Genomic DNA, 24,848 nt, shown 5'->3' on the forward strand with positions numbered 1-24,848 from the left:
AAAATAGCACAGATGCTTTGCTGACGTTAATGGGATATTGAAATGTGAACATAGCAGAAAGGTACCATCAGCTGACTGGGTGAAGAGACCATAGTCTGGGTTGACGATCTCATTGGACAGGATGTCGAACCACTCCCGAACAACACCTTGGCCCTGGAAAGCACAGCATCACACAGCCCATCACTACAGAACCAGCTGATCACTTCAGATAAACACAGCATCACACAGCCCATCACTACAGAACCAGCTGATCACTTCAGATAAATCACAATTATTTTTGCGTATCGTTGCTGTCGGGCAGAAACCTCTTATCTCCGTATTTCAACGTTGTTTTTTGTCGTAAATTAACGCCCTACTTGATCACACACCACAGCATCACACAAAAGCATCGACAGTAGCAGATGTGCGAGTTCGAGGAGCGGCACAAAGTGGATTTTTTTTAATGCCTTTGATTTAATCCCGAAAACTAACAGTTTAGGGTCTTTTGGACATACTGTACAGTATGAGGTTTCTACCCGACAGAGACAATAATCATTGTCATCGTTTCCATGCTGAACAAATGTTCAAACATCTTCATAATGTGTGAAATAACAGATCTGCAAGCTCACAACGTGTCCCGGTGCGGCACGTTGAGCTTCTAGAGAGGCTATTTCCACTATTTCAAAATAAATTAAATGATTAAATATGGCCTAATTTGGCCATAGTAATATTTATTTTGATTACTGGTATCAGTTATTGTCAGTCAGAAAAAAAAAACATGGTGGAATCGTTAATCACAATAATTTAAATGAACCCTCAAGTAAAATGTCAGGATTGTGACAGGTCTAGTTCTGAGCAGCACTCAGAATGGCAAGCGTGAGTTTACTTTTTTATTGTTGTTTCTTCTCCATAGGCTTCAAAGGACAAACAGTATCCATCAATGACTCACTCTTGTCATTCTGAGTGTGACACATCACTATTGTAATATGATATTGGCCCATCACTATTGTAATATGATATTGGCCCATCACTACTGTAATATGATATTGGCCCATCACTACTGTAATATGATATTGGCCCATCACTATTGTAATATGATATTGGCCCATCACTACTGTAATATGATATTGGCCCATCACTACTGTAATATGATATTGGCCCATCACTACTGTAATGTGATATTGGCCCATCACTACTGTAATATGATATTGGCCCATCACTACTGTAATATGATATTGGCCCATCACTACTGTAATATGATATTGGCCCATCACTACTGTAATATGATATTGGCCCATCACTACTGTAATGTGATATTGGCCCATCACTACTGTAATATGATATTGGCCCATCACTACTGTAATATGATATTGGCCCATCACTACTGTAATGTGATATTGGTCCAAGAAGATATCGGCCAGAGGAGTCAGAGTGGGGTGGTAACAACAGGTTTATCTAGCCAAGTAAAAGTATCAATACTACAATGTAGAAATACTCTGTCCGGAATTAAAAAATGTACTTGAGTCAAAGTACGAAAAGTATTGGTACAAATGTTTGAAAACTAAAGTTTTAAAAAACTTGTAGAGGAGGAAAAGTACAATATTTGGTTCCGAGATGTAGTGGAGTAGAAGTAAAAGGATTGGCAATTGGAAATACTACAGTAAAGTACAAATACCATGTATAATTGTAACCAAGTACAGTACATATGTAAATGTACTTAGTTACTTAGATCACTGGCTCTGAGCAGGACATGACTTTGGACTCCAGAGTACAAGGCAAGCACAGGCAGCAGCAAGCCAGCTTAACACAAGCCACAACAACACAAGAATACAACACTGTTTCTCTGCCTTGCAATCCAACTGCAAGCTTCGCAGGCGAGATCTATTACACAGTAATAGATCTCTACTGTAATGATTACAGTAGCATCCTTTCTTTTTTTTTGTGACACCCACCATCCCCTCCTCGCCGTGGAAGCGCACGGCAATGCCTTGCTTGAGCTTCTCATTGGTGGACTTGGCGACCATTTCACAGCTGCTCCTGAATATGGAGTCTGTTAATATGACACACACAAAAAACAAGACAAGACAAGAATTAAAAGCATGCAGTAGTTCTTATTGAACTTAAGCAGCACAGAAGCCAAAGTAGTTAAAGTAGTGGCAGATAAAGTAAAGTTAGCAGTTTAGCCCTGACGGGAAAAACAATGTAGTTAATGGTGTCTGTTAATGAGACACAAAAAGGAAAAGGTACAATTGTGCTCTGGGTTTCCTGGTGGCTCAGCCAGTTAGCACACCGGCCAAAGAGTACCCAAGTCCTGACGTCACTCGCTCATCCCCTGGGTCACAGAGAGGTTTTTCTCTATGAAAAATAACATTGGGTCATCTCAGAATGATCTCAAACAAGAATTATGGTTAAAAAAGAAAGACAAATTGTCCCGGCGCCATTGCCGGTGGTAACATTAGCGTTTTCTCACCGTCAGTTGACGCTCCATATACATGATTCAAACCGTCATGCTCATTTGTTTATTTTTGGAAAAAGGGAATTCAGAATGGGGGTGGGGTGACGTGATCCTGGTAGGATGCGTAAATTACGTCAAGACTTTGGTGCTCTGCACGCTCACTGTGAGCCGTGAGGACAGTTCGACTTCCAATCTTGTCTCGCGTCGCAGGGCAAGCTTGTAGATCAGCTATTTTCAGCATGCAACCAAATGCAAAATCAGCCATCATGACGCCATCAAGCCCCAACTAAATACATTTTTGAAAACAAAATCAACTGTAGTTTCAGTCGAATAAAGTCATGATATTATTTTGTCATCTAAAACTAGACTAAAACTTTTCAGATGAATAACATATGACTGTAACTAATTAAAATGTATTCAAAAGACTGTGACTAAACTAAATACAAAATTGCTGTCAACTGGTTTCATGTGTCTCAAGCGGTGATGAGAGGAATGGATGACAGAGTGAAGGACAGAGAAGGGCAAGCTACAATCATTCTGCAGCAATAGATAGATATACTTTACCTCTGTGGATTGTCAGAATGTCGTTCTCGTTGACCGGTCGATGGACCATGTCGGAGTCGGGCTGGCCGGCCAACAGGTGCTCATAGAACCACTCGCAGCGATCCTTGAAGGGCTGCAAGGTGAAAAGAAAACACATTTTCTCAGCCCACGCAGCACAGCACTTTCTAATGCAGGGGTCTTCAGTGTTTTCAGGCCAAGGACCCCTTAGCTGAGAGAGAGATGAAGCAGGGACCCCCAGATTCCATACAATTTCATCGTTTGACAACACGATCATCAGTGTATTTTGGATTCATGTCAATTTGTGTTATCAGATATGTAACCACTTGAACCGTCAATACTTAATAAATTTGACCTTTCACTCTGTACTTAGTGTGCTCTTTTTTCCCCCTCTACACCAAAGCTCTTTGCAGATCAAAGAGATCGCTTAGCAGATCTGCTATTTTTGGCTAAAGTTTGGGGGTCCTCAAAAATCTTAAAATAATTATTTAGACACAAACACAAATCTTCTCTTCTGGGGGTCCCTGGCACTAAACATTTTCAGATGGGGCGGTTCCACCCCCAAATACAAATCATTTGGGGCAGTCCTTGGCACAAAAAGTTTGAGAACAATGGATTTAGAAGGCATTATTTGTAGAGTCAGCCTCACTCCGCTAGGTCTTAATGGGTTAAACTCTCAGAAAATCATTTTCTTATTTGTTTTTTGGACTCCAAGAAGAACCAATGGCTCCCGAAGCCTCCAGTGTTTAAACAAACTCCTCTGTAATGCAGAGAGGAGGTAGACCGCCGTCTATTTGCATAACGTTTGCCTTTGTTCTCTCTATGCAAAGGAGGCCGAGTGAGGGATGAGAGAGAGCGTGAAAGAGAGAGAGAGAGAGAGAGAGAGAGAGAAATGTGCGTCCCTCCCGAGAGAGCATAGCGGGAGAGGAGAAGACGAATCTGGCAGATGAAATTGAATTGGTCAGGTTAAAGTCTGTAATTAAAACAAGGGGGTCTCTCTCCCAGGTGGGTCATAATCCATGGTAACGATGCTCGCACGCCCGCTCGCAGCTCAAATATGAATACTGAAACACAAGGAGCGAGCGAACGAACCGCCGCCGCAACCCACCCGGAGCAGAGCACTTAAAATTTACGGAGCCGTGTGAAACGCGAACTTAAGAAAGAGAAGTGTTATCGCCACGGAAATAATGCTGTTAAACGAACCCGCCACGTACTAGACACGGATGTGTCTCAAAGTCACTCTTAAAGTAAGTTACCCCAGTCTGTCTGGTGTATAAGGCTTGATTTGCAGTGGTGGAGGGAGTACTTTTTACTTAAGTAAAAGTAACAATACTGCAATCTAGAAATACTGAGTTACAGTAAGTGAAAAGTCTGGTATTCAAGTGATGCCATCAAACTGTACTGTATTTAACCCATTTAGACCTAAGGCCAATTCTAAAAACGCCTTCTAAAACCTAACCTACAGTAAGGTTTCTGAACACCTTAAAATTCTTATTCCAATTATGTTGCCATTATGTATAGCAAATATTAATGAGACGCAAAGGTAGCCCGGCTTTAAAGGTATAACAAGGTGTAGGTAGCACCAGGTATAGATGTACTTAAAGTACCAAAAGTAAAAATACTCAGTATATGTATACAAATCTTTTGAAAATAGTCGCACTACGACATGTTGTGAGCTTGTAGATCAGCTATTATCAAATAGCCAAAGTATAGTGTATATATATATAGGGTTGAAGTGGTATAATGTATATTTTGTAATAATAATCAAAATTTACAAATAATTGTAGTGGAGTTAAAGTACAATATTTGCCTCTGAAAAGTACAGAAAATGTGCAAATACTCCAGTAAAGTGAAAGTAATTGTACTTGAGTTTGTATATCAGCTATTTTCGGTGCTCATCATCGGCACACAACCAAATATAATGGTGGGCTTTAGGAGAGTTAAGCCCCTATCAGAGTCGGTACCGTGGTGAAGAGCTATCCACCGCGGTGTAGTCTTTTTGAGTCATAAAACTACAACGTTACGTCATTACTCGCGGTGAAGAGCTTTCCACCGCGAGTCCTGACATCTCTCTGTTTTTACTTTCAGACAGATAGGCTCTTCACCCCGTTCAATCATTGGTCGATCTAGACCAGTCAAGTCACAGTGATAGGACTTCACCTCTCTGTTTTTACTTTCAGACAGATAGGCTCTTCACCCCGTTCACTGATTGGTCGATCTAGACCAGTCAAGTCACAATGATAGGACTTCACCGTGACTGACTATGATGGACTCCACTTATTTTCTCACTTTAGGTGGATAGCTTTACACCTAAAATGTGCGGTGGTAGGCTCTTCACCGCAGACTCTGATAGGGGCTTTACAGTATTACGCAAACACAGAAACATACTGTAGGTCAGTGATTAGCATGCATAATAGTTGCTGTCGGGCAGAAACCTCGTTATCTTGTATCTCCATAATTATATGGTGTTATTTATTTTCCATAATTGAATTCCCTACTTTATAATTCCTTGTGTGACATTGTCATGCCAAAGAAGCGACAATTACTATTTTCCCTATACAGTATGTTTTATAATATTTCATTAATTCTTAATTGAGGCAAAGGTTTGATACTAATTGGAGTCATAATATGGCCCCAGCCCAGGCTAACAATATCAAACGGTCTCACCTGGCCCTTAATGATGTGCATGAAGCGCGACATGAGCTCTGGACATTCTAGAAGGAAGTGGAAGTGATTGAAGATGATCTTTGGATTCCTGGCACAGAGAGAGAGAGAGAGAGAGAGAGAGAGAGAGAGAGAGAGAGAGAGAGAGAGAGAGAGAGAGAAAGAGGTCAGATTAAATATGTATTGATTGCAATCGTTTGAGATCGTCAAGATCCGTGTTGAAAGACATTCATACATTTTCGAAAATATTTCAAATGACAGATCTACAAGCTCACAAACACGTTGACGTGTTTACACTTGTAGATCGCATATTTCCACGTTTACAAATATATATAATATCGGCCTAATTTGGCCACAGTACTTTTTCTTTTTTAAACATAACTGTCAAATAAATAGACCTTTATTGATCCTCGCGGCGGACATTCAGACGCAGCGCGGCAGTTAAGGTATAGGTACAGATACAGAGTGAGAGACAGATACGTGTCATAGGAAGCATAAACATCACACATTAACCAATCCCGCCCTAGGCTAAGGCAAATAAGCCTGCAAAAATACACACATGCAAAAATACACACATGCAAATATAATGTTACAACTTAAAAGAAATACACCGCTATGTTTTGCATGAAAGTTAATTGTGATATTTGCAATCTCTGTGTAAAAAGCATAAGAGGCAAACAGAAATGTAATTTCTACGTATATGTTCCAATGTTCAGTACCAAAATAATAAATCCTAATGATTATATGGTTCATGAATGATCGTGCTAGACCATGGGTCTTCAACAGGGGGTCCGGGACCCCTAGGGGGTCCTCAGAGTTACTACAGGGGGTCCTCCAAATCTTTGAGTGATAGAAACATTTTTTCTCCTTTTTTATAATAACCACTTGAACCCTAGCATCCATATCCGTCCAAAAATAGCAGATCTACAAGCTGAGAGGCTCACAGCGCGAGGCGTTGTGAGCTTGTAGATCGGCTATTTTCGGCAAATACGTTTGCGTAGATGGGGAAAAAGCAGACTGGGGAAAGAGCAGAAGTTTATTAAATATTGACGGTTCAAGTGGTTAAATATCTGAAAGCACAAATTTACATGCATCCAAAATACACTGACGATTGTGCTGTCAAACAATGTAACTATATGGAATCTATGACAAGGTTGTGGGGGTCCCTGCTTCATCTCTCTTTCAACTAAGGGGTCCTTGGCCTGAAAACTGTGAAGACCCCTGTGCTAGAACTTATCAAAACAGACCAAAAGTTTGATTTACATTTTTTTAGAGGAGAGCGAAAGAGAGAGAGAGAAAAGCAAACAGAGAGGCGAGGAGGAGTAGCTGGATCAATATCTGGGAGTCTCCGGGTACTAAATGAGGAGGTTGATATCTGACGGTGCGCCGTATCGACTCACCTGGTTACAAAACATTTGAGCACCTCGTCATGCTTGCAGACAAACTCGATAAATCGCGGCGATGTCATCCTAGATGAGGAAACAGGGGAAAACGGAGACAGGGGAGAGAGAGAGAGGAGAGTGAGGGAAGAGCTAAAGTGCCAAACCGATAGTTTTAACAGCAGCACTCTCTCTCTGCAGAGGCGCCGCTGACTCATTCCACATTAAACATTCATACTGGCTTATGAAGAGAGACCGGGCCGTGGGTTATCCAGCTGGCAGCTGAAAAAACAAGACCGGGAGAAGAGCTGAAACAGAACTACCGCTAACTTTAACTGCCAATAAACGGCTTAATTCAGTCCGAGTTAAGCATCTCTTTGATCTCCTGTAGTATTTGACTTACTGTATATATTGTTGTTGTCGGGTGGAAACCTTGTATGTCTAAAACCAACCGCTTGTTTTTTTTATTTATCAATTTAAAAAAATGATTTAAAATATTGAAAATAGACAATCTACAAGCACACAACGCTTTGCATCGTGAGGAGTTGTAGATGTGCTTGCAGATCTGCTATTTTCTGTGCGAACAGTCTTGTATGAAGAAGCAGGGCTTTGCTTTACGAAAAAATAAATACAAGGTTTCTGCCCAACAGTGATGATATGGACAGAAACGAGTAAAGTCACAACTACTCGATACAGAGTAGCCTTTTCCATGTACGTACAGTATGTATGTACAGTATGTATGGCCTCTAAAAAGTAGACCAATCCAAGTTCATGCCACTGGCATGCATGGTATCATGAATCAGAACTATATCGTCACTGTCGGGCAGAAACCTTGTATCTCCAAGTTTCAAATGTGTAAATCTTTTCGCAAGGTAAAGCCCTCATCCAAGGCCATCGCACGAAAGTAGTGAAAACAGCTGATCTACAAGCACACAACGCCTCGCACCGCGAGGCGTTGTGTGCTTGCAGATCGGCTGTTTTTACTAGTTTAAATAATTTTGATACATACAAAACAAACGGTTTTGGACATACAAGGTTTCCACCCCGACAACGACAATATGCTGTCTTATGTGTTTCGTTTGTTCCCTCGTGTATTCTTCTCTGGGAGACCTGATTCATGCACATCATGATGCCGTTCTGAAGACTGCTGTCGCTGTGTATTTTGTGTGTAAATAAACCAATTAATTTAAGCAAAATTACAGATAGGGTGCAGCGGATCCTAGCTCCGCAAGCATCACTTGCAGAACGATGAGCAGGTTGGTGCCTTGCATGGTTTCCTCCGCCGTGAATGTGTGTGAACGCGAAGTACATTGTAAAGCGTTTTGAAGGGTCGGAAAGACTAGAAAGGCGCTACAGTATATACCGTAAATGCAGTCCATTTACCATGTTCTGTTAGACAACACACAGTCTAACAGCATGGGACTGAAAATCTGTTGAATAAAAACAATTCATGATTTCCTCTCTTAAAGAGAGTCTCAGCACTAGAAACTGATAAGATATGCCCTGAATAACACTCTCCATCATGTACCTCAATGCCCTGCCTGCTGTATATATTACCTTTCTTCTTTTTCAAACAAAGAGTTTCACACATTTCATAATACAAGTCTCTGTTACATAATTTATACTTTTCTTTGGCACTCATGCGCTTTTGTGAGCTAGTAGATCGTCTATTTTCGCCAAAGATATTAGGCGCAGAGTGAAAACAGGAGGGGGCCTACAGTAGTGTAGAGCCCTTGGGAATACGATCAGATTAATAGGGTTAAAATGCTTACGCAATCGGCGGGCTACTTCCTTGGCCTACTGGCAGTGGACACAAGAATGTTGGCACTGATGATCGGTCCAGCGGTTTGTTTGACTTTAGCCCCGGATATACATTACACATAATAGACAGACAGACAGAACCGTCTCTAGTCGGCTGGCCTTTTACAGAGCCATGGCAAAGAAACAAAGACAGATCCATTCCTGCTCACCCTTGTGGCATCTGGCAGGAGCAGCACATGTAGAAGGCCTGGATGACGGCGCTGAGGCGACTGGCCGTCATGGAGATGACATCCTCTCCATCCGCGTATGCCTCGGCCGTTTCCCCGACGACCTGCGGGTGGGCCTGTCATGATTATTAAATAATAATCATCTAATCGCAATTATTATTCGAGATAATGAAAAGGTAGAGTTTATTAAGTATTGATGGTTCAAGTGGTTACATATCTGATAACGCAAATTGACATGAATCCAAAATACACTGATGACTGTGCTGTCAAACGATTAAACTATATGGAATCTGGGGCTTCATCTCTCTCTCAGCTAAGGGGTCCTTGGCCTGAAAACATTGAAGACCCCTGGTTTAAAATAAGTGGGAACCCTGATGAAGGGTCATGGTAAAATGTCATAATCTTGACACAGCCCTCACCTGGGGGTCCAGCGAGGCAGGCAGCATGGAGGCGGGCAGGGGAGGAGGAGGAGAAGGAGGCGCGCCCCCTGGCGGTGTGGAGGAGATGGAGGAGGAGGAGGAGGAGGAGGTGTGCTCTCCTCCTCCTCCTCCTCCTCCCGCCTCCCGCTGCTTGAGGAGGAGGGAGGCGATCTCACTGCCCGACGAGGGAGGGGAGCAGGGGTCCTGGCTGCTGCGGTCCAGCTCAGTGGAGATCAGGACCAGCCACTCGTCCAGGGAGTGCCACAGCAGCTCCATGGGCTGCAAAGGAAGACATAGAAACATTTAGACTTTAACCCATTTAGGGCCTAGAATTATTGAACGCTTTAACCAGTGAAAAATAGCAGATATACAAGCTCACAGCGCGGCACCGAGTGCCGCGCTGCGAGCTTGTAGATCTGCTATTTTTGGAAAAAGTCGTGAAAATGTGTGCAAATCTTTGAATATATGTATTTTTCAAAGCGAACGTTTGTAACTAAAATTTTGCTTCTGGGTGGTCCCTTGAACTACATATTTTGAAATGGGGGTCCGTCGCCAAATAAATATCATTTTGGGGGTCCTTCACATGAAAAGGTTTGAGCACCACTGACATAGTAGTCCCTCAAGAATAGACTAACTGAGCTCCAGTCAAGTGAAAAGGACCTTTTCTTTGACGATGGCTGGCCAGATTGCTGACAAAGAAACATAGTTTTTTTCCAAAAATCTTAGAAGGATTCAAAAGACACTTATAGAATCGGGTCAAAATTCAAATTTTCACGATTTTTCAAAAATAGCAGATCTACAAGCTCGCAGCGCGGCACTCGGTGCCGCGCTGTGAGCTTGTATATCTGCTATTTTCTTATTTAAAGCATAAAATATTGCGTCATATTGTGTTCAGGCCTAAATGGGTTAGAGCAATGGTTCTCAAACCTTTCTGTGCCAAGGTCCCCCCCCAAATTGATTGGCCGCGCTGACCCCCTGGAAGGAACCTACGAGAGGACCCGGACCCCACTTTGATAACCAATCATTTGGAGCGGACCGATGCCAGATTTGTTGGGGTCCGGCTATGCGGATCCGGAATTTCGAGAGTCTGTTTATCTGTTCTGACCGATTTATGAGCAAGTAAGCAAGGATACGTATATAGAATAAACTCAACTACTGAACTTTTTGTTTCATTTAACCACTTAAAACCCTATTAAAAAGGAGTTCACCCACAATAATTACTTTCTCTTTTTTGGTCGCACTCCTATGTAGGGCTGTCACAATTATTACATAATCGCCAAATCGCAATTATTTGAGATAATCGCAATTATTTGAGATAATCGCAATTATTTTTTGCATAATCAGCAAAATCGTCAATCATTTCCATATTGACAAATCTTCATATATTTTCAAAATGTTAAAGAAAATAGTGGAGATAGCTGATCTACAAGCTCAAAATGCATTGCATGCGACACATTTTGAGCTTACAGTTACAAATTTGAGTTACAAAGTTACAAAGTATAAAGTTAATTTAAGTTATTTGTCATAGTTTTCCTGAGCAACTTTAGTTACGAAGCCAAAAAATAGAAATGTTCCAATGTTCAACGTTTAATCGCCAAGTAAAATGTCATAATCGTGACAGCCCTATTCCTATGCCAATAATTAGATAACCAGCGAAGTCTCCGGTAGGTCACCCGGTCATCAAATTATTGTTTCAGGAATGCGACAAAAACTAAAACAATCAAGGCTTCACAGGGTGTATAATAGATAGGACATAAGTCCTTTTTTGGGTGAACTACTCCTTTAACCCATTCAATGTGTCAAGGTTTTCAGAAAACCGTTGGGTTAAAACAAATGTTTAAAGCCGATCTACAAGCTCACAGAGCGTCGCATTGCGAGAGTTTGCGACACGTTGTGACCTTGTAGAGCTGCTATTTCGTAAGTTTTAAGTGGTTAAACATCAAGACACATTGGCCTTAATAATTGGCCATACGATATCATAAAAAAAAGTGAAATAATGGCTGATATTTCGGTCTTCCTCTAATGAAACGTTAAGAGAGGGAGGGAGAGCGAGGGAAAGACGGCGAGAGAGATTTGTGAGAAACGGTGAATCACAAAGAGAGAAGATTAAACACAGACAGACAGTGACCCATTTAATCTAAATAGCCCAGGAAGGTCTCATTCTTTCCACTTGGGTTGCTTCCTCACAGATGGTTAGTGTCTCATTGACTGAGCTATTCATGCAAATCAAGTTGTCAAACAATCACACCCCCATGGAGATAAGATCTCTGTGCACAACCTCACAACAGCAGCGCTGAGACGGTGGAAATCATTTTAACAAAATCATCATCCAGCACGAGCACAATTTGTCATATTACCATGACTATCACCGGGGGAAAAGAATATCTTAATAGTCTTAATAGAGCACCGAAGTCTGACGTAATATACCCATCCTACATGGCTGGGTCACAGGTCCCCCCCCCCTTTCTGAATTCAAATATACATGTTTAATATCTCTGCATACATTTAAGAACTGTGTTCCAAAAATAGAAAAATGTATTAGCAGGTTTGACTCATCCTAATAAAACGACCGAATGTCTGTCTGCCCGATGTCTGTCTGATAACTGTCATCACCGCCTCCTGTAGTGTGCATGTGTCGCCGCCATGGTAACAGCCGCATGCTGAAACAGTGCCCAAATTTGGAGTTCTCCAAAATTACTTCTGATACTCCTACATTCAATCCGTCATACAGTATACTGTGCACACCACAGTAAGGACTAGCAGATATGAAGCATCAATGAAAGTACCTGAGACGAATAACAGTCTAAGTCCATATTTCATTTTTAATCTGTTAAATTGTTAATACACTCCCCCCTCATTTTGTTCAGTTGTCTGTTTTAATGTTATCTGCTCCCTTTGTCTGCTGAATATTGCTCGTACGGACTTATACTGTTGTTCCACAAACTGTTGAAGATATACTGTTTTTCCACTTTCCATAAGTATTATGTCTTATAATTCCTAATATATATGAGTTAAGTAAAAAAATCTAATTCAACAAAATGAGGGGGGAGTGCATTAAGAATCTAACATATTAAAAACTTCTAGTTTGTGGTTTACAATCTGGTAAATAAAAAAAAATATCTCTATTCAAATCTTAGACAGTTTTTCGTCTGAGGTACTCATGACGGCAAGAAAATGTTAATGTTACCGCCACCAAATTTAAATTACAGACTGTATCAAATAAGAGTGACTGACGATCATAAAACGATACAGAACCACCTCCCCGAACAATATCGCTTTGTTTATTTTTGGACCACAATTCTTATATGATGAGACGATTCTGACCCAATGTTATTCTCCATAAACAAAACACCCAGGTGACCCAGGTGACGAGCGATGAGGACTTCGGTACTCTAATTGCATGCAGGTTAGATTTACGGTCAGTGCCAGATGGATTTTAAAATACAACCCACAGTACAGTAACTCCCTTGAGGTGTCTTAACAGTGTACAGAGATTTCACTCTCCAGAAATCACCATAGATGTCGATATATATTTGACACCAAAGATTGACAATAGTTTTATTTTTTTGTGCAAGAGCATGAGCTTCCTATGTAATGGTGTCATCTTTCTATACAACTCACATCTAGGGCATCGATATCGCTCCAAGGACTCTGCTGGTCCCTCTCTGGTGGCCTCTCAGCCTGCACATGCAGGTGTCTCGCACGCATCTGCATCGGCCAACGACATGATTTCTTGTTGTCATTGTTTTGAGTTGGGAAGAAAAAGGGTGAACCGAGCACAATCCCAGCAGCAACAGCCTGGGTACTGTTCCCTTGTTGTTATGTGAACTGTGGTGTAATGAACACCTTTTTTTAAATCTCAAGACATGTATGTTCTGTACCTTTCTATACAATAGTGTTGGGTCAATGCTGTCTCACAACCAAAAGTCATATTGTGACTTTTTGGGACAAATGTGACCAAATGACATGTCAACATGGGACTTGAGCTGAGTCGGCTCAAGCTGACTTTGCAACGTTCGGCGGGCCGACTCGCTTTTTGGACAATCAAAAACACTGAGGAAGTCCCAAAAAGTCATTATTATGTGTCCCTCCTTTTGCACAAAGTAGTGCATTGCAAGATAGAGGGCGCCAGATCCCTTTTAGTCACACCCTACCACTACTTCCTGTTCACCCACAGAGCATTGATTCTAGATTTCTTTTCACTTTTTTTCAACTTTTATTACTTGGGATGGTAAAAAGATGAGGCAGACAAATAAAATGTATTTTGACAAGTAATACAAGTTGAAAAAAGTGAAAAGAAAGCACTTTAATATAATGGAGAAAACAACTAGAATCAATGCTCTGTGGATGAACAGGAAGTAGTGGTAGGGTGTGACTAAAAGGGATCTGGCGCCCTCTATCTTGCAATGCACTACTTTGTGCAAAAGGAGAAACGTTTTGGTCAAGTCAAAATATGACTTGGGGGTGAGAGAGTGTTGGAGGGGTTGTTATTCACTGCTTGGAGTACAGCATACAGCTGGTAATCTTGTACCACATCAGGACATTTTGGATAGTTGCATGTAAATTGTTTGTGATGAATAAGTGTGTGTTCATTGCATCCTCCTGTACGGCGAGTACCACCCATCTGCGACTGCTATTTATTCCAAGACAATTAAAACAAAATGTTGTTTGCAGAGAGAGGCCCTACTCCAAAAAGAAAGAAAAAAAACATAACAGCAATAAGTACTTAAGATCCTTTGTAAATTATGCCAGTTTAATTCCCGTTAGCATTGCTGTTGGAATCAGGTCACATTGTTCCGTGTGCCATGTGCAACGTCCATAATTATTTCTAGTCAATCTCTACCGTGATTGTGCGCCAATTGACTATGATTATCAGGGGGTGAGCTTTTAGCGGTTCACAGTGGCTGTTCACAGTGGCGTTCCAATCTGTTCTTCATCAGTGACAAAACAAGGCGTGTGAGACCAACTAGGGCAATCAGTTCCTTTTTTTAAATACAATTCTCTGGCTCACCTCAGACACTGCAGTTCTGACATCCTTGCTCTGCATTGCAGGTGAGTAGATGAACTGTACTAACTGGGTCACCAACAACAGCACAATATCCCTTAATATCACGAAAAGCTTCACATCAAGAATCCCTCTGTATTTAACCAATTAAACCCTCTAGAGCAGTGCTTCCCAAACGTTTCAGGTCAAGACCCACAAGAGAAATCAAGACGTTTGCCTGGGACCCAAACTAGTGAAAACAGAAGATCTACAAGCTCACAACGCATAGACTTCTTTTTTTTTCACTAGTTCTTAATTATTTTTTACTTATGGAATTTCTTAGATTGTATTAGTTTTTTTTTTTTATATAAAAATATATATTTTGAAATATTTTGAAACATAGGAAAAGAAAATGGGATTCATAATGGAGTTGTGACCCATAACATTTGGTCTGTGACCCACATATAGGTCTCGAACCACTGTTTGGGAAACAGTGTTCTAGAGTAGTAAGCTGGACCAGAGTTCACTCTGTACTTGGGCTGCTCATAGATCTGTTATTTTTGGCTAATGTTCCCTGCAGAATTATGGATGCTGGGATGCAAGTGATTAAGCCAGGGGTCTTCAACAGTGGGTCTGGGACCCCTAGGGGGTCCCCAGGGTTACTACAGGGGGTCCTCCAAATGAGTAATAGAAACCTTTTTTTCTAGCGTCCATATCCTGAGAACTTTAGCCAAAAATAGCCAATCTACAAGCTCACAACGGCTCGCGCTGCGAGGCGTTGTGAGCTTGTAGATCGGCTATTTTCAGCAAAGAGCTTTGGTGTAGAGGGGAAAAAGAGCAGACTAAGTACAGAGTGAAAGGTCAAGTTTATTAAGTATTGACGGTTCAAGTGGTTAAATATCTGAAAACACAAATTGACATGAATCCAAAATACACTGATGACTCTGCTGTCAAACGATGAAACTATATGGACAGGTTGTGGGGGTCCTTGCTTCACCTCTCTCTTGACTAAGGGGTCCTCGGCCTGAAAAGACCCCTGGCTTAAGCCATACATTCATATGCCCAAGTTCTTATTCTCACATATAAATAAACGTATAATCATATTAAGTATAGCAGCTCCTCCTACTGACCTTAAAGACCTGGCTGCGTGGAGTCTTGTTCCCGTTGTACCCCATGTCGTTCCCGTTGTTGTTGGGAGAGGACGGGCCCAGGCGGAAAACATGGCAAAATATGCGCACGATCCTCAACAGACTCTTCATCTGAGCTTCATAGCTGCTGGAGAGACTGGAGGATGCCGGGAGGAAAAAAAAAAACAAGACAAGAAAAGACAAAACAAACAAAAACAACAGAGGTCAACCACTTAGACCCTATATACTTCGTTTACCGAGGTCCTCCAGGAGTTTATACTTGGTCTACTACTTTTTTTACCCCTCTACTACAACAAATGTTTTCGCTGAAAAAAGCTCATCTACAAGCTCACAGTGTGTCGCAAGCTTGTAGATTGCATTTTTTCACAAAATGTATGTTTGACTATTACTTAATTTGATTTGATTTAATGTATTAGACTTCATGATTAAAAGGAAACAAAAACACGTGGTACATGATTCTCAAGGAAACGCCAAGGATAAAAACACAATAAAGTCAGTGACTTATTTCCAATGTGGTCCATGGTCTGAGACAAACAAAATCATTACAACACAGTACAGGTATAGACATGCCCAGAATAGGGACGCTAGCATCCATGTGGTTTAAGAAGGTGTGTGTCACCATGTTGTGTCTAGAACACTAATAAGCGATTAGGAAGTGCTACAGTTTAGCCATTTGCAGTGACATCTGTGAGTGAATGTCATGAGATCCAACGAAGGGGCACAGATTAGGGTGGGGCAAGTGGTTATTAATATTACTAATTTGACAATGTTCAATATAAGTTCAATATTATTTGGCTCATTTTCTGTATTTTCTTTGAAGAAAATGGCTGCCACTGACATCACAAAGGCGAGGGCCAATATATACCCTCCCCTGTCTTCTTTGTAATAAAAGAAACGTGCAGACGGAGTGGAGTGCTCCAGCATTTTATTTGGGTAGTCATTTCTGAAGTACCCAGGTATTATTCTTTCTGATGCAGTTTGTCCCTGTTGAGCACCGACGAGCCTTTCTACCAACTGCTGGCTGAAGCGCACAGACGTCTCCCTACCTGTAAGAATTTGGATGTGGTTGCATATTTATTGCCTGGATAGCCAGAACGTCTCCACTCCCCCATATAACTCAACTACACTAACTACACCAATCAAAATACAGACTTACTCTATATAATGGTGTTGTTACCGAGAATGCTGCTTCCTCATTGGCTATTGTGAGCGTAATAATTTCCTGCTTCCTGATTGGCTATGTTTTACGCTATGTTTGTCTTTTTGCTGCTTCCTGATTGGCTATGTTTACGCTAGGGATGTGCGCGTGTATTCGGTTATCCGAGTACACGGTTTGTAAACCACTATTCGTTTTGAAAATACAATTTGATTATTCTATTAACTCATCTGGTGCCGATCCCGAACTAGTTCGGCTTTATTTCAATCCAATACAATCTTTTTTTTATTAATTCACTTACCCCGAGCTGCTTGTAGAGTCGTGGGTGGTCCTGGCTCGCTAGCCGCTAGCCAGCTAGCCGTTCTACTCTGTCCGACGATATATTCCATTAAAAATGGTTTAAAATACATTTTTGAGCTCCCCAATGTTCACCCGATGTTCGGCGCCGCTTCCGATGAGTACACGAGTGTGCCGATCCCGAAGTAGTTCGGCTTTATTTAATTAAATGAATAAAATGATAAGAGGCCTTCTGAAGCCTGGCTTGATTTTTGTAGCTACTAGCCGAAAGCTAACAACGTCCCGGCCGGCCGTAATTTGCGAACGCAATCGCCAATCTCCGCCTAATCCAATGAAAGACCGCATCTTTAAAGGCTTATATCTCTTTTTTGTGTTTTAGGAAAGCGGCGCGAGGTTTATTTACGGCGAAATCGCCCAAAAATGATCTTTTAGATGACAAAATGGGAATAGCCATTCTGTTAGCATCTTCATCCGGGACATTTCCATGCCGTGCATCAATGTGAGCACGTCAGGTCCTGGAAGCTGAAGTCCTGGAAGCTAAAGCGCTCGCCTATGAGAGATGCGCTGGCATTCTTTGGCCCCTAGAGGGCGCTGGCACGCAAAGAGTTAAATATATTTTTAATTATTGAGATATTAATTTTATTAAACATTTAAACTCTGCGCCCATATTACTGTCTTGTCTTAATAAAATGTTACTTTTTAACAAGCAAATTAAGCAATCCCTTGGTTGATTTGCGGAGCATGACTGTCTGTGTCACAGTCTGACTGACTGTTGCGCGCTGCAGTGGTCGCGCTGACCTGCAGTGAGTGTGCATGGCTGCACGCAGCCACACACCAGGCAGGCTGTCCGCTGCGCAAGTAAATTAATGGCAATTAAGCGACGTGTATCTTAAAGATACTGGATGTGAATCACTCGCCTGCACGCTGCATCTGTGATCCGGTCCATGAATTAATCCATATTTTGAGGTGAGAACAAGCCAAGGAGAATGCTTAATCATACATTGGCTGAGTATGGAATAAAATGATGTAGCTAACTTTGAAGAGAACCGAGCTGTTGCTCAGTTACTATAGCGACTCCAGTCAGACAGACATCAGCTGTTGTAGCGACCAAGCTGAGACTGATGCGCTAATTATTGATCTGACCCAGATTCACGCAATGACGTAATTGATTAATTTGAGCAAGATTTCAATATATAACATTTTAAAAGGCTTTTATATACTCTTGATACTTTTTTCAAACGAGGTTTGCCCTAATAGATCGAAGTGCTCAGTTTTGGCTATTTTCTGTGTGAAATTACAATAAAATAAAAAAAAACAATTAATTTTCGACTAGTCGAATATTCGTTTACAAAATTGTCGTGTACACGTCAGTGAAATTAGTCACTAGGAACATCCCTAGTTTACGCTATGTTTGTTACGGACTAGAACAATAGTCTGGTTGCCCTACTGGCAAGCAACCAGGTTGCCAGTACAGGTTACTCACCTCTTCAGACTCTACCTTAGCCCATAGCACTTACCAAGCACTTGCCTGCCCTCAATGACCATATGTATGTTATACGTTTCCTTTCTTTATAGTTTTTACTGAATCGGCAATAATGAAGAGCACTGACCACATGTAGGTCTGTCACGATTATGACATTTTAAATGACAATTCATTGTCACACAAATAATTGCATTTCTGGATTTAATTTGTGTTTTTGTCATTGAACACTGAAACATAAGACTAACAACAACAAAAGATCATTGGCTTCTATAGGCTTTAAATTACCAAAATATACAAAGTCATTACAGACATTATTTTAATAACTTTATACTTTAAATAATAATAATAGTGTAAATAGTCGAGCTCACAGCACATCGCGCTGTGGCCGTTGTGAGGTTGTAGATCCTGCCGTTTCCACTATTTATTTAATTTTACGTTTGAAAATATAGGATTTCTTTTTTATTTAATATTGAGAACGATTATCTGATTATGTAATAATTGTGACAGGCCCAAGCAAGGGGCGAAATTAGATCTTATTCTGCATGGGTTTTCAGATGTTCTTTCGCAAAGCAAAGCCCTGCTTCATCGTACAAGGCTGTCGCACAAAAATAGTGAAAACAGCAGATCTACAAGAACGGCGTTGTGTGCTTGTAGATCGGCTGTTTTCACTAGTTTAAATCATTTTTTAAATGAAAAATGCAAAACGAACGGTTTTGGACATACAAGGTTTTCACCCGACAACGACGATATAATAGCCTATGAATTTATAATACTGTCCCCAGTAGGGGGGCCCTTGGGTTTATTAAACCCAGAATTGTGACAGGCCCAAGCAAGGGGCGAAATTAGATCTTATTCTGCATGGGTTTTCAGATGTTCTTTCGCAAAGCAAAGCCCTGCTTCATCGTACAAGGCTGTCGCACAAAAATAGTGAAAACAGCAGATCTACAAGAACGGCGTTGTGTGCTTGTAGATCGGCTGTTTTCACTAGTTTAAATCATTTTTTAAATGAAAAATGCAAAACGAACGGTTTTGGACAAACAAGGTTTTCACCCGACAACGACGATATAATAGCCTATGAATTTATAATACTGTCCCCAGTAGGGGGGCCCTTGGGTTTATTAAACCCAGAATTGTGACAGGCCCAAGCAAGGGGCGAAATTAGATCTTATTCTGCATGGGTTTTCAGATGTTCTTTCGCAAAGCAAAGCCCTGCTTCATCGTACAAGGCTGTCACACAAAAATAGTGAAAACAGCAGATCTACAAGAACGGCGTTGTGTGCTTGTAGATCGGCTGTTTTCACTAGTTTAAATCATTTTTTAAATGAAAAATGCAAAACGAACGGTTTTGGACATACAAGGTTTTCACCCGACAACGACGATATAATAGCCTATGAATTTATAATACTGTCCCCAGTAGGGGGGCCCTTGGGTTTATTAAACCCATCAACCCTATACAAGGCTTTACCTGAGCAGCTTGTGTCCGTTGGTGGTGGCCACTTCAGCCAGACTGGTCAGAATCCTCTGGTAATGACTATCACTCTGCTGTGACACATGCTCCATAACCTGCCTGAGCTGTGCACACACACATACACACGCACACGCACACACACACACACACACACACACACACACACACACACACACACACACACACACACACACACACACACACACACACACTCCCTTATAGCAGTGATTCTCAACCTTTTCAGGCCGCGACCCCCAAAAATAATCAACTGGGGACCCCCCAGACAACCCTATTTGGGCAATGTTTAATTTGTCATTTTAGACGTATTAAAAAGTCCTTAAATTGTCAGTTTAGAAATGTGCAGATACCCTCGATACTTAAACGTTATGTTGGTTTGTTTACTGTTGAGTGAGAAAACAATGTTTCACATCTGGGGACCCCCCCCAAAATAATTTGGTGACCCCCCCTGGGACATAGAGCCTTCGTCCTACTCCTCTCGCCTCCACACTCCCTGCTGACAGGTACCACCCCCAGCCCCTTAGGAATATGTGCAGTGGCATAATATCACCCTCCCCTCCCGGCTTCCCTTCCCCTGAACACGGGCTGATGCTCCATTGTTCTAAACTGTATTAGTATTGTAGCATTACTACTGCATTAAACTGTATTTATTACTGTAGTATTAAACTGCATTCAATTCAATAAGGTGAAAAGCACAAACTGTACCATATTTTCTTTGATGTCATCATTCTGCGTCATTTGGATGAGGGTCTGGAACAGCCTGCCGTGGTGCTGGATGAGAATCTCACACGTCTCTCCGTAGCCCCCCTGAACACCAGCACAGAAGATGGTACGCTTAGATTAACCACATGAACTCCCTGTGTCCATATTCTGAGGGTGAACATTCAGCCAAAATAGTCCTTAATGCGATCAACTAAATAGGGTTTAAAGCAGTATTATGCAACTTTATCTTGTGAATTAAATGTCTCCCCTGAGCAAGCAAACAGGCGCCATTAGGTTAATGGTAAACATTTCAGCACTAGTGTAGGAGACCCAGGTTCAAATCTGTGGTAGAACAGGAAAGCTACATGGTGCCGCTTTAAGTGGTTAAGTTCAAAGAAAGCGAACCACAGGAAGATTGAATGAACATTGGGAACATTGTCATTATTGTGGACAGGCATGTGACTGATGCTCAATAGAAAAGGAGAATAGGTCATGTTCCAAAGCTTAAAGATGTATTGGTTCCTTTTACACCATCATCAGAGGTGAGGTTTTGGGCACACCGGCTCTTCATTCTCTGGGACACTCTACATTTGGCATAGATAGAGCTTCATAGACTTGTTTGACAGCACTTGACCTTTCACTCTGTAGTTAGGCCGCTCTCTTATCCCTCTAAATAAACCTTTCGATCTACAAGCTCACAATGCCTCACAGCGCGAGGTGTTGTGAGATTGTAGATCTGCAATTTTTTGGCTGAAGTTGGTCTCAGAATAGGGATGCTAGGCTTCAAGTGGTGAATTTAAAAACAAATATTCTATGACACTGAAGGCCCCCTAGGGGTCACAGATCCCCTGTTGAAGACCGATGGTGTAAAGGAACCAAAAAATAATTCATTCTGACCTCAGCCCAGCACCTGTTTTAGTGAGTGGTTGTGTGTGTGATTTATTGTTTGTGACAGATCCTCACTTGCACACAGAGATCCAGGGGCGTGACTCCGTTCCTATCAGGAAGGTACTTTGCACTTCTAGATAGTAGAATCTGGGCCGTGTCCCTCTGCCCGTGACTGTGGAACAATGCAAGTAGGTCATTACAGGGGCACAGGGGGTGATAATAACAAGCCAACACAGGTCCAGTGGTGTAAAGTAACTAAGTAACTAAGTATTTACTCAAGTACTGTACCTAAGGGCCCGTACACACTGCAAGTCCATAAAACCAACACTCTCACTTCAATATGTTAAAACCACACAGCAGCGATGCTGGTGTTAAAACATTGAACGTGTGTGTGTGTGTGTGTGTGTGTGTGTGTGTGTGTGTGTGTGTGTGTGTGTGTGTGTGTGTGTGTGTGTGTGTGTGTGTGTGTGTGTGTGTGTGTGTGTGTGTGTGTGTGTGTGTGTGTGAGTGCGTGCGTGCACGTGCGGAGAGACAGAATGAAAATCATTAGCCTCCTGCCTCACTCTCACAGACATATCACGGCCACTGGAGCCTTTCAAGTTTTCGTTGGACATTGGAATAAAAGAAAATAGTTGGCAATGTATCGGGATCGCATAGTGTGAAAACCGCAACGATATATGACAGCCGATATCAAGAAAGACACTAGTATAGTGTGAAATACTTTAACGATCCGATGAGTCCCCGACACTTCTGTATCGTACAGTGTGTTCCTGCCTTAAGTAAGATTTCGAGGCACATACTTTACTTGAGTGTTTCCAATTTTCATGTCAGAGGCAGGTATTGTACTTTATCTCTGCTAAAATCATTTGAAAACTTTAGTTCAAAACTAATAATAACCACTTCAACCCTGTATAATACTGTACTTTGAAAATACAAAATACAAGCTCACGACAATGCATCACAACGTAAAAGATTCAAAAGATTTGGTATAGTTATTGAACTTGTGAAATGGGACATTCTGCATGATCATAATTGTTTAATCCCAACACTTTTGTACTTTTACCAAAGTAGATTTTGAATACCGGACTATCGTATTTCTACATGTCAGTACTTCTTCCACCAATGCACAGGTTCAAACAGTTCAAAAGAAATAGTTGTACCAGGAAATAACAATGCTTAACAATGACAGAGTGACAGACAGGAACAGGAGGAAAAAAATCACAAAGCATTCTGGTGAGGACAACTTCACCTGCAGGCAAAGTAGAGAGGAGTTGCTCCAGATACGTTGGGCCTGTTGATGTCAGCGCCGCTGTCTAGCAGGCACAGCACCGTCTGCCAAGAGGAAACACAGTGTTGACACAAAACGTGTCGAGTTGTGTTTTATTCCCCTATCAATAGGTGGGGACTGTGTATGTATACAGTACAGTATATATATATACACTGTCCTACACCAGTGGTTCTCAACCTTTTCAGGCCATGACCCCCAAAATAATCATATTTTAACTGGGGAACCCCCACATCCTTACGTTACGAGCACTAAGAGTTGAGGCATTACATTTTGTATTTCACGGTTCTATTGTGAAAATAGCAGATCTACATGCTCACAACGCCTCGCATCGGATGTAGGTCTCTGGACTGGGCTTCCTGTTGAGGGACAGGTTGTATTTTCCATTAGAACCCTAACCCCAAAGATATCACGCTAAATTGCGACTTCGGCTCTCAATGAAGCAGATCAGAACAGCCTAGTTTCATTTATTCATTGAGTAGTGGTGGCTGAGTGGTTAGTGTCCACACTTAGGACTCCGGAGGCCCCAGAGGTCGTAGGTACGATTCCCCGCTCCAGCTACCACTACTCCCCTTCCCCCATGCGCTCCTTGTGGGCATCACTGGGTTGAGTTCAGCTGGGTTAAAGCTGATAAAAAAGCAGCTGGGTTGGGCTGCGATATCTACTGTTGAGTGAGAATACAATGTTCACATTAAGCTAATCGTCTGGGGACCCCCCAAAATAATTTGGGGACCCCCCTGGGGGTCCCGACCCACAGGTGAGAACCCCTGCTATACAGTAACATCCTCATGACTAATTTAACACACTTTCTCCTGTTTTATCTTCTGATTGCCAGCTAAGGCATGGATGACTGACCTCATTGCTACTGTAGCTGGTGATAAGAGGGCTGCTGTCGGTGATGTCTTTCTGAGTACTGGAGTAGCAGAGACAGCCTCAGCTGGTCCTGATAGCGAGGACATCTGGTATAGACCAGAGGTTTTCAAAAATGTTCATGTCACGGACCCCCAAAATTCACTTTCTTTTACACGTTGGCTGCTCATTTCAAATCATTATATCCTAGGCATGATGTGAAAAGAGGCGTTGAAAATGTCATAGTTGATTACACAAGAAAAAAAGTTCTTATTGGGGAAACATAATTAGAATAGTGTGGCACTGTAGTATGATGGGCATTAATTTACAAAAGAATATATACATATATAAAAATAAAATAGGATATGGAGATAAGAGATTTCTGCCTGACAGGAAAGATGTGTTTTATGTGATGTTGTGAAATGAGCTCACGGTCTTGTGTCCGTTCTGACAGGCCACATGCAGGGCGGTCTGTCCCATGGCATCCTCCACGTCCACGTTGGTCACATGTTGCACCAGGTCATGCAGGAGCTCCGTCCTTCCATTCACTGCCAACCAGTGGATCTACAAGAGGAGGTCAAACACACTTAAAGGAGTAGTTCATGGAGCCTTGAGTTCAATAATATTTTGTTGTATGTGTTGCATTCCTAAGACAAAAAAAATGTATTATAGTAAATTCACCCCCATTGATTCTGGATGGGGACCCAAATTCATACGGAATCAATGGGGGTACATTTATTGTTATCAAATTATTGTCTTGCAACAAAAACACAAAAATATTTTTGAAGTCTCCATGGTGTGAGTAATCAATAGAAAAAAAGTCATTTGGGGGGTGAACTACTCCTTTAATATGAGATTGGTGAAAAAAACATATTATAGTCAGGTAGGCTAAAATAAAACCACCAAAAAAAGCATCCTTATAGGACATGTCTTCTTGCACGCGACTCTGGTTATCCTATACAATGCATTTCTATGTGCTATATGCAACGGACAAGGGCAGAAACATTTTTTATCATGTGCGCGAGCAAACAATTAATAATTGTGTGCAGCTACAAGTTGGTAAAATAATAATGTAAATAGAAATAGTACAGTATAACACAGCCATGCAACATCAACTGAAGCATT

At 41.6% G+C, this 24,848-nt stretch overlaps 1 protein-coding gene across 1 annotated transcript in view; it reads right to left on the reverse strand.

The window, feature by feature from the left end:
- hace1 (HECT domain and ankyrin repeat containing E3 ubiquitin protein ligase 1) overlaps positions 1-24,848 on the reverse strand; it is a 47,644-nt gene that overhangs the window by 18,647 nt on the left and 4,149 nt on the right. The window contains exons 5-18 of the mRNA XM_080740720.1: positions 24,156-24,287; positions 22,839-22,921; positions 21,665-21,761; positions 20,705-20,806; positions 19,979-20,085; positions 15,560-15,713; positions 9,614-9,724; positions 9,446-9,562; positions 9,009-9,130; positions 7,060-7,128; positions 5,663-5,750; positions 2,999-3,110; positions 1,932-2,029; positions 66-153 (exon numbers count right to left, since the gene is read on the reverse strand). Coding sequence (XP_080596846.1) covers positions 66-153; positions 1,932-2,029; positions 2,999-3,110; positions 5,663-5,750; positions 7,060-7,128; positions 9,009-9,130; positions 9,446-9,562; positions 9,614-9,724; positions 15,560-15,713; positions 19,979-20,085; positions 20,705-20,806; positions 21,665-21,761; positions 22,839-22,921; positions 24,156-24,287 — 1,480 coding nt within the window. The remainder of the gene's footprint in view (positions 1-65; positions 154-1,931; positions 2,030-2,998; positions 3,111-5,662; positions 5,751-7,059; positions 7,129-9,008; positions 9,131-9,445; positions 9,563-9,613; positions 9,725-15,559; positions 15,714-19,978; positions 20,086-20,704; positions 20,807-21,664; positions 21,762-22,838; positions 22,922-24,155; positions 24,288-24,848) is intronic.

This window comes from Nannobrachium achirus (assembly GCF_963921795.1).
Source record: "Nannobrachium achirus genome assembly, chromosome: 2".
NCBI classification, from domain to species: Eukaryota; Metazoa; Chordata; class Actinopteri; order Myctophiformes; family Myctophidae; genus Nannobrachium; species Nannobrachium achirus.